Here is a 14,711-nt window from a genome sequence, read left to right as displayed (position 1 = left end):
GAGTAAGAAACAAAAAAAAAAAAAAAAAAAAAAAAAAAAAAAAAAAATCATACTCTCGCAAGTAGGCTTCTTCTAATTTTTGCCTTTTAAGTATCTTCTGGTGGCTCACATTTCTCCGTCCAGCAAAATCCTTTTTTTTTTTCTTTTACACAAAAACAATATTTAGGGGAGGTATTGGTTTAGGATTTAGAAAGAATTTTAATGACTTTAAAAGTTAGGTAAAATATGTTGTTATTCAATCAAGACTTTTAAAAACTCTTTAAAAATTTGGTGTTATTGGTTGTGGATTTGTAAAAAGTTATCTAAAATCTTGATAAATCTAGTGTTATTAGATTAAGAGTTTTATAAAGTCATTAAAAATTTTATGTTATTCAAGTAAAACAAAAGAATCTTGGATTGTTAATGAATTCAAATTTTATGTTATTGGTTTAGGATTTTATATCATTTCCTTCATAACAAAAGTCATGAAAATTCTTTCATCAAATAGAAAGATTTTACAAGATTAGAAAAAACAAATCATCAAGATTTTAAAAAACTTCCTAAACAATCTCTTAGAATCCTTCATTTTTAACTTTCAATTTTCTATGATTCTAACAATCAGCAAGAACATAAAGTCATTAAAATTCTTTCTAAATCCTAAACCAATACCTCCCCCTTATATTTCTTAGATACTATGTCTTAACATAATTTAGATAAATATACACAAAAGAATGATGTAACAAAAAAGAATGAGAATTCAAACTTTCTGTAGCTGTATTTAAAACAAGTAGATTCATTTAAAAAAAAAATAATATAAACGATGATAAATCTATAAGTTTTGTTATTTTTCTTTAAAAAAAAAAAAGTAGCTGGACACGTGGAAATGGTGGTCATTGAACGTGAGCCACAAGATTTCATCTGTTTCTCGAGCGTTCCATGGAAATACCAATAAAAAATTAAAATGTTTTTTTTTTTAAAAAAGAATGAAAAAAGCGCACAAACCAGAAGCTGACGTGGCACCCCCTCTGCCCTTTTTGTCTTCCTATTTTCTCACCCCCTCCCTTCTTCCTTGAGTTCTTCTTCTTCTTCCCTCCTCCCACAGACCCAACCCCCCAAAGCTCCACCTTCTTCTTCTTCTTCTCTCTTTCTCTCTGCTTTTGTTCTTCCGGCTAATCAGAACCCGTCGAAATTCTTCTTCTTTTTAATTTGTCAACTCCGGTGAGCTTTAGAGAATCTCTGAGAGTTCCATTTCCGAGCTTCTTCTTCTTCTCTTTCTCTCTGCCCCCAAAAGAGTTGTTCTGTTTTCCTATTACCGAACCCGACAAATCTCCGGTTTAATTGAATTTTTTTTTCTTTTTCTTTCCCGAAAGGTGGAAGCTTTGGATTGGTTCTGATTTCAGAAGCTAATCTGTTTTTGTCGTTGTGTAATCTGGGAGCTGAGATAAATCTTATTAATTTTATGGGATCTATTGAAACTGACGGAGAACAGAGGAAATTAAGCTGATTTTTGAACTCCAGATTCGTTTACCTTTTCTGCGATCCACACCTTTGAGTTTTGTTTTGTTTCCCCTCCGCCGAGATCTTAATCCGGGAAGCTATGGCGTCGTCTCCGTTGACTGCGAATGTTCAGGTATGTTCTTCTATATATCTTTTGCTGAATTTTTCAAATGTTCTCTAGTTCAGGTAATGAATCTAAGAGTTTACAACATCTAAAAGAAAGCTTCTAATATGAGTTTAGCCTGTTCGGTGTGTATAATTCATTTGCAGACTCTTAAAAGATGTAATCGACTGTATTGAGAACTTGCAGGGTTGGGTTGTTAAGAAACAAAGCCAATTTGTTTTTTTTTTCTTCTAGGATCTGTAAATACAGTTGACGTTTTTGGGATTTTGTGGATGAGAGAATGTGCATTGAGAAACTGAATAAGAAAGTAAATGATCCAATGCCACTTTTGCTTTAAAAGGACATATATTGCGTTTATGTTGTGAGAAGATATGTCTCCTAAAGTCCTTTTGCTTTGTGATGGTTTCAGGTTGCCAAAGCTCCTTTGAGGAATAGAGTTGAGGAGGAAACTGCAGACAAGCAGATACAATTCAATGACAAAAGTTTTGGTGGAAATGACTATGCACCCAAGGTTTGTTCTTTTTAACATCAACTGTCAAATATTGTTATGTAAAAAAGTGAACATCTTTGGCTCAATTCATCTTTCATCTTTTCATGTTTAGATACGGAAACCATATACGATAACAAAAGAAAGAGAGAGGTGGACAGATGAAGAACACAAGAAGTTTGTTGAAGCCTTGAAATTATACGGGCGAGCATGGAGACGAATTGAAGGTAAAATAAAAACGAATTTACTTATATATCACTTGCTACTGTGTGTTATGACCTATACAAGAACCTGAACCCTCAAATGTATGTTCGTTTCACTAACAGAACATGTGGGCACAAAGACTGCAGTTCAGATTCGAAGCCATGCTCAGAAGTTTTTCTCTAAGGTTTATACACTTATTTGCTATATAGTATCTTTTACCCTTGTTCACAGAAAGTGTTGCTATAACCTCAATAGCAAACCTAAGTACTGCTGTAAGAAGTGATTATTGTACATTCGTTGTTTGTGTTCTGACTCTGCTGTGTTCTGGTGTATTCACGCAGGTTGCTCGAGAAGCAACTGGAGGTGATGGGTGCTCAGTGGAGCCAATTGTGATACCACCTCCTCGTCCCAAGAGAAAACCAGCGCATCCTTACCCACGTAAGTTTGGAAACGAAGCAGATGGAACAAGTAGATCAGTTTCTCCGTCAGAACGAGACAACCGATCTCCAACCTCAGTGTTGTCTACTGTTGGATCAGAAGCCTTGTGTTCCCTTGATTCAAGTTCACCAAATCGAAGCTTGTCACCAGTTTCTTCTGCATCACCACCAGCTGCTCTTACAACTACTGCAAATGCACCGGAAGAGCTTGAGACTCTGGTACTTGACAAAAACGAAAACCCACCTGCAAATTTATACTCACTCGATTTAACAAAATACCCCACTCTTAGATGCTTAATTTTTAACATCCTTGGTTTGATCAATTTGACAGAAGCTGGAGTTGTTTCCTAGAGAGAGACTCTTACACACAGAGAGCTCAGTCAAGGAACCAACGAAACAAAGCCTTATTAAACTCTTTGGGAAGACAGTTTTGGTATCTGATTCAGGCATGTCCTCTTCTCTGACAACTTCAACTTACTGTAAATCCCCAATACAGCCATTACCACGGAAACCCTCACCATCCAAAACATTACCGATAATAAAAAACGGACAAGAAGAGCTCTTGAGCTGCTGGATACAAGTACCTCTTAAGCAAGAAGATGTGGAAAATAGATGTTTAGATTCAGGAAAGGCTGTCCAAAACGAAGGATCATCGACTGGATCAAACTCTGGTTCGGTGGATGATACAGGACACACGGACAAGACCTCAGAACCCGAAACAATGGTATGTCAGTGGGAGTTTAAACCTAGCGAGAGGTCTGCATTTTCTGAGCTGAGAAGAACAAACTCAGAGTCAAATGCAAGGGGATTTGGTCCGTACAAGAAGAGAAAGATGATGATAGAAGAAGAGGAACAAGAAGAACAAGAGATTCATCTCCACTTATAACACATTTTCTAAGGTACCCCAAAAGAAGAGACATTAAACTTAATATATTCATTCAACCTTTCTAAAATATGTTCACCAAAGCCTTTTGTTGTTGTTGTTGTCGTTTTCATTGTTTTGTTCGAGATGTTTGTTGTTCTTTAGGCTAAAACTTCAGCAAAATTTGTAACTGTAAAACTCTCTTTGTACAATTTTTTTTCCATATAGTTAAATGATTACGAGATGGTTTCTCTTAAAGTATCTCCGATTAGATAAGGGGATTTAATTGGTTTGGTGAAGGGTTTGCTTCAAATTGAAGGCAAGGATGAAACTGGTGAGGTGGTAACCAGAATCTGAAAGAAATAGAAAACAACAGTAGTGCTAAGAGGGGAAAACGGCCAAAATCAACCCAGACTATTTGTGAAACGCTTTTTCATATCCAAACTATGGTACCATGCAATTATCAATCTGAACAAACTAAAATTTCAAATTTCCTACCTAAACTTTATTAAACTAGCCGATTTCAACATGTCCGTAAACGGTGTTACTTGGTCATTTAACGGTGCTGAGTCAGATGCCAATAAAACGACCACATGGCATTTGGACATCGAAACGACGTCGTTTTGGTAGCTTAAATAAAATCAAAAAAGGTTTCTACTACCAGGATTCAAACCCACGTTAACCTAGCCCATCGTTTGTACAACGTAACCACTCGGATAGAGTGATTTACTTGGGATTGGTTAACAACGATGTAATATATTGTCTTTTGTCAATCTTGTTTTTCTAATGCAAACATATCGAATTTTTGTTTTGTATTTTTGAGTTCCACGAATTTTAGTAAAACCTAGATCTGGATTTTTCCTCATCCATCTATACTAGTAGTTTTGCAGCAACTTTTGACAAAAAATTTATTTAAAAAAAAATTAGCATTTAATGCATTAACTTTAATATTAGTTACCAAAAATTTCAAATTTAATTTTAGATAAGATTTAAAAAATAAGGTAATCTTTCTACATCATTCAAAATAAATATATGATTCCTTTCATTTTTATTTGAATTAATATTTAAATTATCTTGAATTATTCTATTTGTTTGCATTAGAAAAAGAAGATTTACGGAAGCCAATATATGACATCGTTGTTAATCAATCCCAAGGAAATCACTCTATCCGAGTGGTTACGTTGTACAAACGATGGGCTAGGTTAACGTGGGTTCGAATCTTGGTAGTAGCAACCTTTTTTTATTTTATTTAAGCTACCAAAACGACGTTTTATTGGCATCTGACTCAGCACCGTTAAATGACCAAGTAACACCGTTTACGGACATGTTGAAATCGGCTAATTTAATAAAGTTTAGGTAGGAAATTTGAAATTTTAGTTTGTTCAGATTGATAATAGTACTATAGTTTGGGTATGAAAAAACGTTTCACAAATAGTCTGGATTGATTTTAGCTGTTTTCCTTTAGTTAAGTGTTACTGGTGTGTTCAAGCAAATTATCGAACCAATTAAGAAACCAACTCTAACTCGAAATTTGACCAACATTTATTAAACCAACTTACCAAAACCAAATCAGACCGGTTAACACCCTAGGGACATTACATAAGGATTTAATTCTCTGGTACCCTATGCAAGAATTCTTTTGTACGCACCCACTTTAATTCTACTACATAAAGAGGACGTCACAAGAAAACAGCGTCGTTTTGATTCTTCAAACTTGAAAGCGTGGAGGGGTGCTGTGACGGGGAAGACGGAGGAAGGAAGAGAAGAGAAATGGCGAATGAAGCGGTCAAGTATGTATGGGAAGGAGCAATTCCTCTGCAGATTCATCTCCACAAATCCGACGTTGCTTCTCACCCTTCTCCTCCTCCTGCTCTTGTAATCACTCACTCTTCTCCTCGATACCTCTAGCTTTTTTTTTGTTTTGATGGTCTGGTTTTCAAAATCGATGGTGCATATCTATTGTGTTTGGATCATGATTAAATTCTGGGTTTTAGGGCTTTTCTTTTCTTTGCGTCTTGAATCAAAATCCGATTCCGATGATCAAATTGTTACTCTGTGCTTGAAACGAGCAGTTGAATCGTGTATAAACTGCAATCGCGTGCTTATGAGTTTCTTTGTTTGTTTTCTCGCGATCGCATTTTGATCAGGTGTTAGCACCAAGAATAGGATATTTGCCTCTGTTGATTCCTCATATAAAGCCTTATTTCAAGGATTCACTTCCTCCTGGTGAAGATTCAATCTGGTTCGATTACAAAGGAGTTCCTTTGAAATGGTACGTCACTGTTCATCTCTCTGTTATAATAATGTGAATTTGTACCTGTGATGTGTTTTATGTAAGAGTGTGAAAATCTTCTTCTTTTGGTTTGAAGGTATATACCAACAGGCGTTCTATTCGATCTCCTATGCGCAGAACCAGAACGACCTTGGAATCTCACGGTGATTTCTTTTTTTCTTTCCTCTCAAATTCATTAGCTTATGTTTGAGAGATGGGCGTAGTGTATTGTGTTAAGCATTTTAAGTGAGCTTGAGGGCAGACTATTCTTGTAATCTAAACGTAGGAGGAAAAAAATTGGTGATCCACATTGTCATTCTCTTAGTCTACATCCCCATTTACTTAACCACAGAAAGGCACAAATTTTAGTTTTTTTTACTACAAGTAAAGCCCAATTTTTGGGGCACCTGTATGAGCATAACAGTCACAGTATGTTGTCAGTGGAATCTTTCATCAGTGTCTCTTGACTAGCAAGATTCACAAACTTTACTCTCTTTTGTCTTTGCAGTTCTTGAGCTTTTCAGAAATTCTTGTTTGTAGGTACACTTTAGAGGATATCCTAGCAACATACTGATACCCTGTGAAGGAGAAGATTCTGTAAAATGGAACTTTGTTAATTCTTTAAAAGAGGTTAGTGAAGATTTCTTGAATTTTTATGGCTTTCTTCTCATCTTAACTGAAACGTTAATTGCATATGGACTCTGTACATTGTTTCATTGGATTTCTCATCGTAAAACTGTGAGTTATTTGTTTTGCTCTAAGTGTGTGATTTCCTTCCACATCTTGATGATGTACTATCAATGTTAGAGAACACCTAGACATTTACAGCCATGCATTTTGTCTATGATAAGTTCAAAGGGTTATAAAATCTCATAGACTGTATTGGTGTAGCTGGTAATGACCGCAAATAGTTTTGTTAAGTATGCTGCAAGTGGTTTGTCGTTACCTAATGTTTTAGCCATAGGCTTCTCTTATGTTATGTTTTAACAATGCTTTACTCCTGCCCTAAGTTAGCAAACGGTAAATGATAAGAAGTTTTGACCTATTGAACTTATCCACTTATCTTGCAGGCACAGTATATCATCAATGGAAATTGCAAGAATGTTATGAATATGTCTCAGAGTGATCAAGAGGATCTATGGACCTCTGTCATGAATGGTACGAGTGGTCGATGATGTTAGACATATAAAATACTAGCAGTCACAAATCCATTATCATTTTTGTTACACACTACTTTTGCGTTCAGCATTTTCAATGCCACTATTTGCATCAATCGGGGTATAACCTTTGGATATATGACCTTTTGAGTTAGTATAGAGTCTGAAAACCAATGGTTTGGCAGGTGATCTTGATGCCTACACAAAATTATCACCCAAGCTTAAAATGGCAACTATCGAAGATGAGTTTTCAAGAAAAGCAAGCTTGTCATCTCCACAATCTCGACAAGGTGCGACTGAGATGGATGTTGCTGGACAAATTAAGACAGGTTTGCCAACTATATACTCAGCTGAGGAAGTTACACCTTAGCACATTTTCTCATATTTGGAAAAGTGGTTTCAATTGGGAGTGCCATATTATCCTAGTTAGAAACAGTCAATAGTAGTTTTCGGTCTTCTGATGAATCCTCTAGACAGCAACAACTTAATTGGAAAAGAATATTGACCCCTCATAAATTGGTTGCATCTATTTCAGTGTTCAGTATTGGCTAAAATGATACAAAGTAATAGTGTCCTCATTGTTCTTGTGCAACCACTTTTTTCCTGATTCTCAATAATCGTTTCTCTCAGCAAGAGTTCCTGTTCGGTTGTATGTTCGGAGTATAAATCAAGATTTCGAGAATATTGAAGATGTACCTGGGATCGATACATGGGATGACATTTCCTACCTAAATCGCCCTGTTGAATTCCTCAGAGAAGAAGGTAAGATAATCACCTTAAAGATTCACATTCTTCATATTATCTTCATTGAAAAGAGATTGGCTGAGATTGGCTTTTCTGGCATATGGCTTTTCAGTCAATAGCTTCCATGCAGAGTGAATCCAACTGTTGTTGAATCTCTCCTTTGTGAGATACTAACTGATTTGTTCCACCATTAACAGGGAAATGCTTTACCTTACGCAATGCCATTGAAAGTCTCCTCCCAGAGTTCATTGGAGACAGAGCTCAAACGAGTGGAGAAGAAAGAAGCAGGGATGATGATAATACAGAAGAAGCAGATGGGTTGCTGCGGGAGATGGGTGAAATCAAACTGGCAAGGATCCAAGGGATAGAAATGAAACTAGAGATACCGTTTTCGTGGGTGGTAAATAACTTGATGAACCCAGAATTCTATCTCCATATCTCTGTTCTTGTGAAAGCTCCCCAAAGGTGAAAAGTAAGGAGATTCTCTGCAGTTACAATCCATCTGTGAATTGATCAAATTGTTATCTCGTTCGGTCTTGCAAAAGCCAAAAGAATCGATGATTTGTTTATATACAGCTACTTCCTGATGGAACCAGAACTCAGAATACAGAAAGAAAAGAAAAAAAAAAAGGTAGAAAGATTAGGAAATATTTGATTGACTCGTTGGTTCTTCTTTTACATTTGTTACTTGAACGATTTTCCTCTCTGGGCGAATTTGATTTCTTCTATTCATTCACAAGTAAAAAAGCATGAGCTCAAGTTCATAGAGAAATCCAAAATGTTGGTTAAAACAAAAGCACTGAGAGAGATGGACATAGACAAATCATTGTTTAATTTTTGTTTCCCAGTGACAAAACAAATGCGTGAAAAAATCACAATTTCTTTTCACTCAATTGGATTTAGCAAGTCTGGAAAGCGTGTTGTTGTAATCTTCGAGCTCTTCGTAGTAGACATCCCAAACGCATCGGACGCAGCCGCTACCGCAACAATCGCCAGGCTCTGGTTTCTCCGGCGGTGGAGGAACCGAAACCTCCTCCTTCTTGTTATCCTCCTTCTTCTTATCAGTCTCCTCCGTCGAAGTTTTTACAAGATTGTCGCTCTCGGTGGTCGCCATGGTCACCGGCGATTTTGACAGTTGTTCTCGCGATCGGGAAGTGATTGAATAATTGGGGAAAGATCGTATCAAAGGAAGATGTCGCGTCAATCCAAATCTCATGCTCAAAGGCACATCGTGAAGGCTAGAAACCGGTGATGTGGCGATCGAGATTCGAGGATGGAGATGATGATGAAGAGACACAACAACCATATGCTACGCACAGATCAAAAGTATTTTAAGGTTTTTTTTTTTGGTCCTCTCTTTTATTCTATTTCCGTTGTCGTGTCAGAATTGATTTCTTATTTCTTAGTAAAGACGCCAATCAGCTGCCACAATAAACGACGCGCATTTTTTTAATCTTCTAAAATGTCAAAACGGCACGACATCTTTTTTTTAACACAAGAGTCCACCGCAAAAAAAAAAAAAGAACCATCTAAAATGGTGAAGGGAAAAAACTCAGCATGTATTTGTTGTATTTCTAGTCTCTTCTTCACTCTTCTTCAGCATTACATTTCTCACCTCCTCAAGTTCCGAGAAGCTCTCTCTAGCCTACACACATATGTCGGCCATTTTCATTAATTCTGATCATAAAAGCTTAGTAAGTATTGTGGGGTTTAATAAATTGTTAGGTTTAGTTTATTACTTGTTTGATTGTGCTCTTCAAATGCATCTCCGCACTCAACAGTTCTCGTTTGCTTCCTGTGGACACTGATATCTCCATGTACACTCTACAAAGTTCCAATGACGCTCTTGCGAACTTCTTGAAACGCTTTTTGTCTTTCCACACTTCTGATCCCTGAGAGCATATGGATATGTCGTCAAATGCTACTCACATACAAAAGAGTGGCTTTGATAACTTAACAATCAATACCTGATAAGATTTCCTTTGATTCTACTCCATCTTGCATATAATTCCCAGTTTTCAGATGTACTTTCTACTTTGACAATCTATAGAAGAGAGAAACACATAAGGACAATACAAAACCCATATCAAATGCAACAAAACGAAATTGAATCAATAAAATATAAAAAGGAGGATGAGAAAGTTGTTGAAATATTTTGCCAACCTGCTGAATAATTGTCCCAAACAACTCTATGTGGAGTTGTTCAGTCTTTGTTGTAGCATCGATTTCAGTCAATGACAATGATGACTTGCATGATAAATTCCTAGTTTCCAGTTCTGTCATCATGCGGTCCAATAAAACAGCATCAATCCACTTGTTTTTGGTCAATCTCATTAACTGTTGCATAGCTTCAAAGGCCTGGAAGAGAAAAAGCACAAAGATGAAACCAACTCGTTTAGTTCGTAAGCACAAAGATGGAACTAATAGCTAAGACTTTTATACAAGGGTAGAGTAAGTTAATAGCTGGCATTTTACCTGATCAGTATTTCCCACATCCATAGCTAAATGGCTGAACCTCTCCCACAGCTGCCAGTTGTTTCGGCTGTTGATACACAATATTTTTCAATTTCTAATTCTGATTTCCTTAGCTAAAGTAACAGACCGTAAAGGATAGAGAGTGATACTTTAATTTAAGCACTTCTTTGTATGCAATGAATGATTCTTTGATCTTTTCCCTTCATTTTAAGCCTGTACCCATAAAATATTACATATTCAGTAAATGAAAAAAAAAAATATATATATATATATATATATATAAACTAGGTGAGCAGTGAGTCGCGAAGTTAATAGTAAGACCAACTCCAACCCATCTCCATTTCTACCTCCAAACTCTATTTTGGAGAAAAACCTTCTCCAACCCCACTCAATTTCCATCTCCAAAATAGAGATCTCTAGATTTGTCTCTATATTTGAGACTTTTAATTCATTTCTCCATTTTGGAGTTAAACTTTTTTATTTGCAAATCAGTCCCTTAAATTTATATAAACAGTTAAATATTATTATTTTCTACTTAAACTTATAAATAATAATTTTAAAATTCAACAATTAACATATATAACATAGAAAATAGACAATACAAACAAAAGTACAAAATAACATTACTACCAATAAAATTTAAAACACATAATATGACTTAAACTGAAGATTAAAAACAATTTAATACAACAAATACTAATAACTGATGAATGTTGTGTAATGCAATGTTGTTCAATAATAAATTTTAAATATAAATAACATGCTAAAAATTTTCTTTTTTGCTAAAAATAAAATAATTGGGTCAAATTTGTAATTTTAATAAATAAAGGATCATTATATAAATTAATAATAAGATATAAGAAGAATATTCTAAGAATATTCTCTTTTGGAGTCAAATATGGAGAAATAGGTTGGAGTAAATCCATCGAAACATGTAACTGAAATATGCTTACAAACAAGCAATGTTGTTCCAAGCACTCCAGTTTTCGGGATCAAGTTGAACAGCAAAAGTGAATGCATCCAGTGCTTTCTCAACATCAGGGACCTATGGTATCATTTAGGGGATGCTGAATAAGTATCCCTCTTAGTCAGCATGACAAGAATTCCAATGTTGTTTATCTAATTACATTGCTACTAAGCTATTGGAGAAGATGAAGTAAGATACCTTAATCGCCGCATTACCAAGATAAAACCAACCATCTGGATACAGAGAATTTACGGCCATTGCATTGCAGCCTCCCTAAAGAACGAGAAAAAGATGAGACATATCACAAGTGACATCACAATATTACGATAAGTTTTGCACCAGTACATGAAAGCCATAGTGGGATAAGGAGAAAACAAGCAAAGCTGAATTCATCACAAAGGCAGTATTCGTATTTAAGTTTACCAGTAGCAGACAATCATATTATCCCACAATTCCAGGCTTTCAAATATTGTGATTGCTTCCCCAACCAAACCGCAACTCACCAGAAGCTCACCGTATTCCCTGTTGTTGAAATCAAAATGGAACGATGAATAAGAGCGCAAACCTGAAAAGTATCTATATCGGCACATAAACAGAATATCATGCATACTTTCTCAAAGAAGGAATAGTAGGAAGAAGGACTGCATAGCAAAAAGGGATCCGATTTGATACTCCAGGATCGCTCTTGTTAATAGCTCCAACCTGATAAAGGAAAACTATCAGAGCTACAACAAAGCACACAATGAAATAATGCTACAAAATGAGTGTCTTCTGTGCTAGAGAGATATACAATCCAATAAGAAAACCAAAATGATAATACAAGAAGTGTTCACATATACCAGCTTATCCATCATCTCCAGGGCGCGTCCCTTTGTACGGCTTCGAGTTGATTCCCATCGAACACGTAACAAGTCACAGAAACACCGTAGCTATTCCATGTCCGAAGAACAAAAGTCAGTCAGTTTGTTTTTACTTGCATAGGTTGTGACAAAAATGAAGAAACGAACAGCTCCATACATCAACATTTAAATTCAGTCACTTTAATTAACTGAAAGAGTGAAACTTACAGCAAAATATGTTGATTTTTGAGCATCAATTGCCTCAATATATGGAGCCATATCCCACCCTGCAGGAAAAGAAAAGTATTAGATTATATAATAAAAATAAATAAAGGACATGGTTTAATTCAGTTTAACACAAGTGAGTAAAACTAGTCGACACAGAAACAAGAGCGGACAATCGCATCTTCTCTTTCACGATCTCTGTCTTTATTTGGTAATGCCGTAACTTTTTGAATCTCCAAGCTTTTTCAATTGCAGTCACAACTAATGCCAAGTAACTTAATTGTAGGCAGAATCGTTGAAATTATTCTCTATCTTTCCACCATGATGCATACCAATTTTGAGAAAAATAAACATTCGAATTCACTTACCTTGCATCTCATCGTGCCGACTACCCCTTTCAATTAGAAGGCACTGAGCCAAAATCAATGCCTGTTCAACAGGTTTCAAGGGCACAGAATCTTTGCCAGCTTCACTCTCGTTGTTCGCAAAGTTGGGAGTCATATATACTGTAGGTGGTTCAATTTCCCAAGCTTTATAAGGTCCAACATCAGCTTTCTCAGAGGCCAACCTCACGTCCCCATTGGATGAGCTAGTCTTGGCTACCAATACCATCTGTGCCTTGGCATCTATCTATAGCAAGATCAGAGAGAAATTTAGAACAACAAAGCCAAAATATATAACAGAAGAAAGAAAATATCTCATAGCTTACTTGGTGAATAGTACGAAATCCAAGAGCCCCGGTAACAGAGAACTCGATCCCTGCTGCTGATTTAGCAGATTCAAGCTGCAAACTGACAATTTTACTCCGAGTCAAGACCAATATACTAACGCAAAAGAGTAGATAAAAGGCCAAGAAATGGTAAGTAATGGCTGTGAGGAATGAGAGCAGAAACAACTATATACATATGTGGTATACAAGTTCAATCTCGTAACTAAATGAGTCAAAAGTCTCTCATTATTATTTTCTTAAAAAGAGAACCATAAGGCGAAACCAAAGTAATATGGCCAATATCCTAGGACAAAACATATACGCAAAGAAAACATTATCTCAACGGTAACTTACCGAGAAGGGTCAATCCTTCCACATATAAACTGCAGTACACATGATTCCAGATGGATGGTTGACATGATGAATGAAGCTTCATCTTCTAGCAACTTGGTATCCCAATAGCTTTTCATGTTTTCCAATGCTCCAAAATGGCCTAGAGCTTCGGCCATGTAAATTTGCAACATCTCAAACAAAGATGAAGATAGCTCGTCTAGAACTCTTTGATGAATAAGCAAAACTCTGACAAGCCAGCATGAAATACTCCTTACTTCAATTGCAGTTGTCGCAAACAACAAATCTTTCAAATTAAACAGCAGCATTCTAGCAAAAACTAAATGCTGCAGGAAAATAAAGTAGTTTGGGTTACATAGAGTTCACTACAAACAAAAAAAAAAAAAACTGAAATGAAGACTGGGAAAAGATACAGAACGAAGATAATAGTAGTACCTGGAGATTAGAAAACTTCCCAAGCAAGTCAGAACCAACAGACATGAGCTGAATCTTAGCCCAATTCTCCCACTCAACCAAATCCTTAGTTTCTGATACTTTAAACGGTACTGAACATTTTGTTGTTCCTTCTGTAGAACTAACAGCTCAGAAACAAAACCAATCAAAATTTGCAAAACCAGAGTCCAAATTAATTTTCTCAATATTGCAAGTTCATGAAATGTTATGAAGAGTTAAAACTCGGTAACCCTACCCGGTCAAATTGCAACAAGTGAACCAAAAAGTAGACGCGACTGCTAAGCACATCAACAAAACAGCACGGCGAGCCTTATCGACTTCATCAGCAGAATCGTTCACCACGAACGATTCAACCTTGTCGAGAAGCTCAGAGTAAAATCTCTCGGCGGAATCAACCGAGTCGACAAGGTCCAACTCGGAATCTCCGAGTATTAACCTAGTAGCATCGGAGGCTAAAGCTCCGAGATAGTCTCCAGCTTCGATTGAAGACAGAAGGGAGCTTATAAGAGTCTCGTGTGGATGAATACCAGATTGGGATTCATCGAGAGGAGGATCTGACGGTGGTGGTAAAGAGAAGGTGCAACGGAGGAGACGGAGTTCGTAGCCGCGAATGATTTCAACTTCGCCGTCGACCATGGTTGTGTACTGTGGGAGGTGGCGGGAACGGCAGAGAGTGTGTTTTTGTGATTAGTGTTTTTTGGGAGAGAAGAAGAAATAAACTCAGAGAGTTGTTGTTTGTTCGACTTATTTTATTGACGAGGAGGTCAAAAGGTAAAGGTAAAGTTGGATGTTTTCCATTTTTTAATGCGTTTCGAAAATTAGAAACTCTTTAAAATACCAAAACAAGATGTACCACCTTTTGATTGTGTCCTTCAAATTGCGATTTCTAAATATTTACATTTGGAAATATTAAGATTTATAATATATAT

General features: G+C 36.3%; 4 protein-coding genes across 5 annotated transcripts; 2 read left to right on the top strand and 2 right to left on the bottom strand.

Moving 5' to 3' along the window:
• Positions 1-513: 513 nt before the first annotated feature.
• Positions 514-3,848, top strand: LOC104735764 (protein REVEILLE 1). 2 transcript variants are annotated; one of them, XM_087482639.1, is made up of 7 exons: positions 983-1,609; positions 1,835-1,907; positions 2,010-2,111; positions 2,203-2,314; positions 2,414-2,475; positions 2,633-2,947; positions 3,060-3,848. In XM_087482639.1, exons 2-7 carry the CDS (start codon positions 1,881-1,883, stop codon positions 3,612-3,614), a joined length of 1,173 nt encoding a protein of 390 aa, XP_087338765.1. In that variant the 5' UTR covers positions 983-1,609; positions 1,835-1,880; the 3' UTR covers positions 3,615-3,848. The 2 variants fall into 2 exon arrangements, with proteins under 2 accessions (XP_087338764.1, XP_087338765.1); XM_087482638.1 differs by lacking the exon at positions 1,835-1,907 and having other exon boundaries at positions 514-1,609.
• A 1,367-nt stretch (positions 3,849-5,215) lies between these two features.
• LOC104735762 (autophagy protein 5) lies at positions 5,216-8,350 on the top strand. Its single transcript, XM_010455610.3, has 8 exons — positions 5,216-5,465; positions 5,738-5,862; positions 5,960-6,026; positions 6,403-6,492; positions 6,933-7,020; positions 7,205-7,348; positions 7,650-7,781; positions 7,961-8,350. The coding sequence occupies exons 1-8, from the start codon at positions 5,361-5,363 to the stop codon at positions 8,230-8,232; spliced, it is 1,023 nt and encodes a 340-aa protein (XP_010453912.1). The 5' UTR covers positions 5,216-5,360; the 3' UTR covers positions 8,233-8,350.
• Positions 8,351-8,469: 119 nt separating this feature from the next.
• LOC104735763 (uncharacterized) lies at positions 8,470-9,156 on the bottom strand. The gene has a single exon (XM_019235054.2). It carries the CDS (start codon positions 9,067-9,069, stop codon positions 8,653-8,655), a length of 417 nt encoding a protein of 138 aa, XP_019090599.1. The 5' UTR covers positions 9,070-9,156; the 3' UTR covers positions 8,470-8,652.
• Positions 9,157-9,186: 30 nt separating this feature from the next.
• LOC104738017 (uncharacterized) lies at positions 9,187-14,523 on the bottom strand. Its single transcript, XM_087480544.1, has 18 exons — positions 14,018-14,523; positions 13,765-13,903; positions 13,333-13,655; positions 12,979-13,060; positions 12,638-12,899; positions 12,273-12,331; positions 12,045-12,134; positions 11,816-11,907; positions 11,629-11,727; positions 11,531-11,588; positions 11,404-11,478; positions 11,192-11,283; positions 10,388-10,438; positions 10,239-10,305; positions 9,927-10,121; positions 9,731-9,807; positions 9,503-9,655; positions 9,187-9,408 (listed from the first exon to the last, which is right to left on the bottom strand). Exons 1-17 carry the CDS (start codon positions 14,416-14,418, stop codon positions 9,538-9,540), a joined length of 2,280 nt encoding a protein of 759 aa, XP_087336670.1. The 5' UTR covers positions 14,419-14,523; the 3' UTR covers positions 9,187-9,408; positions 9,503-9,537.
• Between the last annotated feature and the right edge of the window lie 188 nt (positions 14,524-14,711).

The sequence above is a fragment of the Camelina sativa genome, chromosome 13 (genome assembly GCF_030686135.1).
Source record: "Camelina sativa cultivar CO46 ecotype springtype chromosome 13, ASM3068613v1".
NCBI lineage: Eukaryota > Viridiplantae > Streptophyta > Magnoliopsida > Brassicales > Brassicaceae > Camelina > Camelina sativa.
Note: the sequence above shows the minus strand (reverse complement) of the source record. Positions and strands in the feature narration are given on the sequence as shown.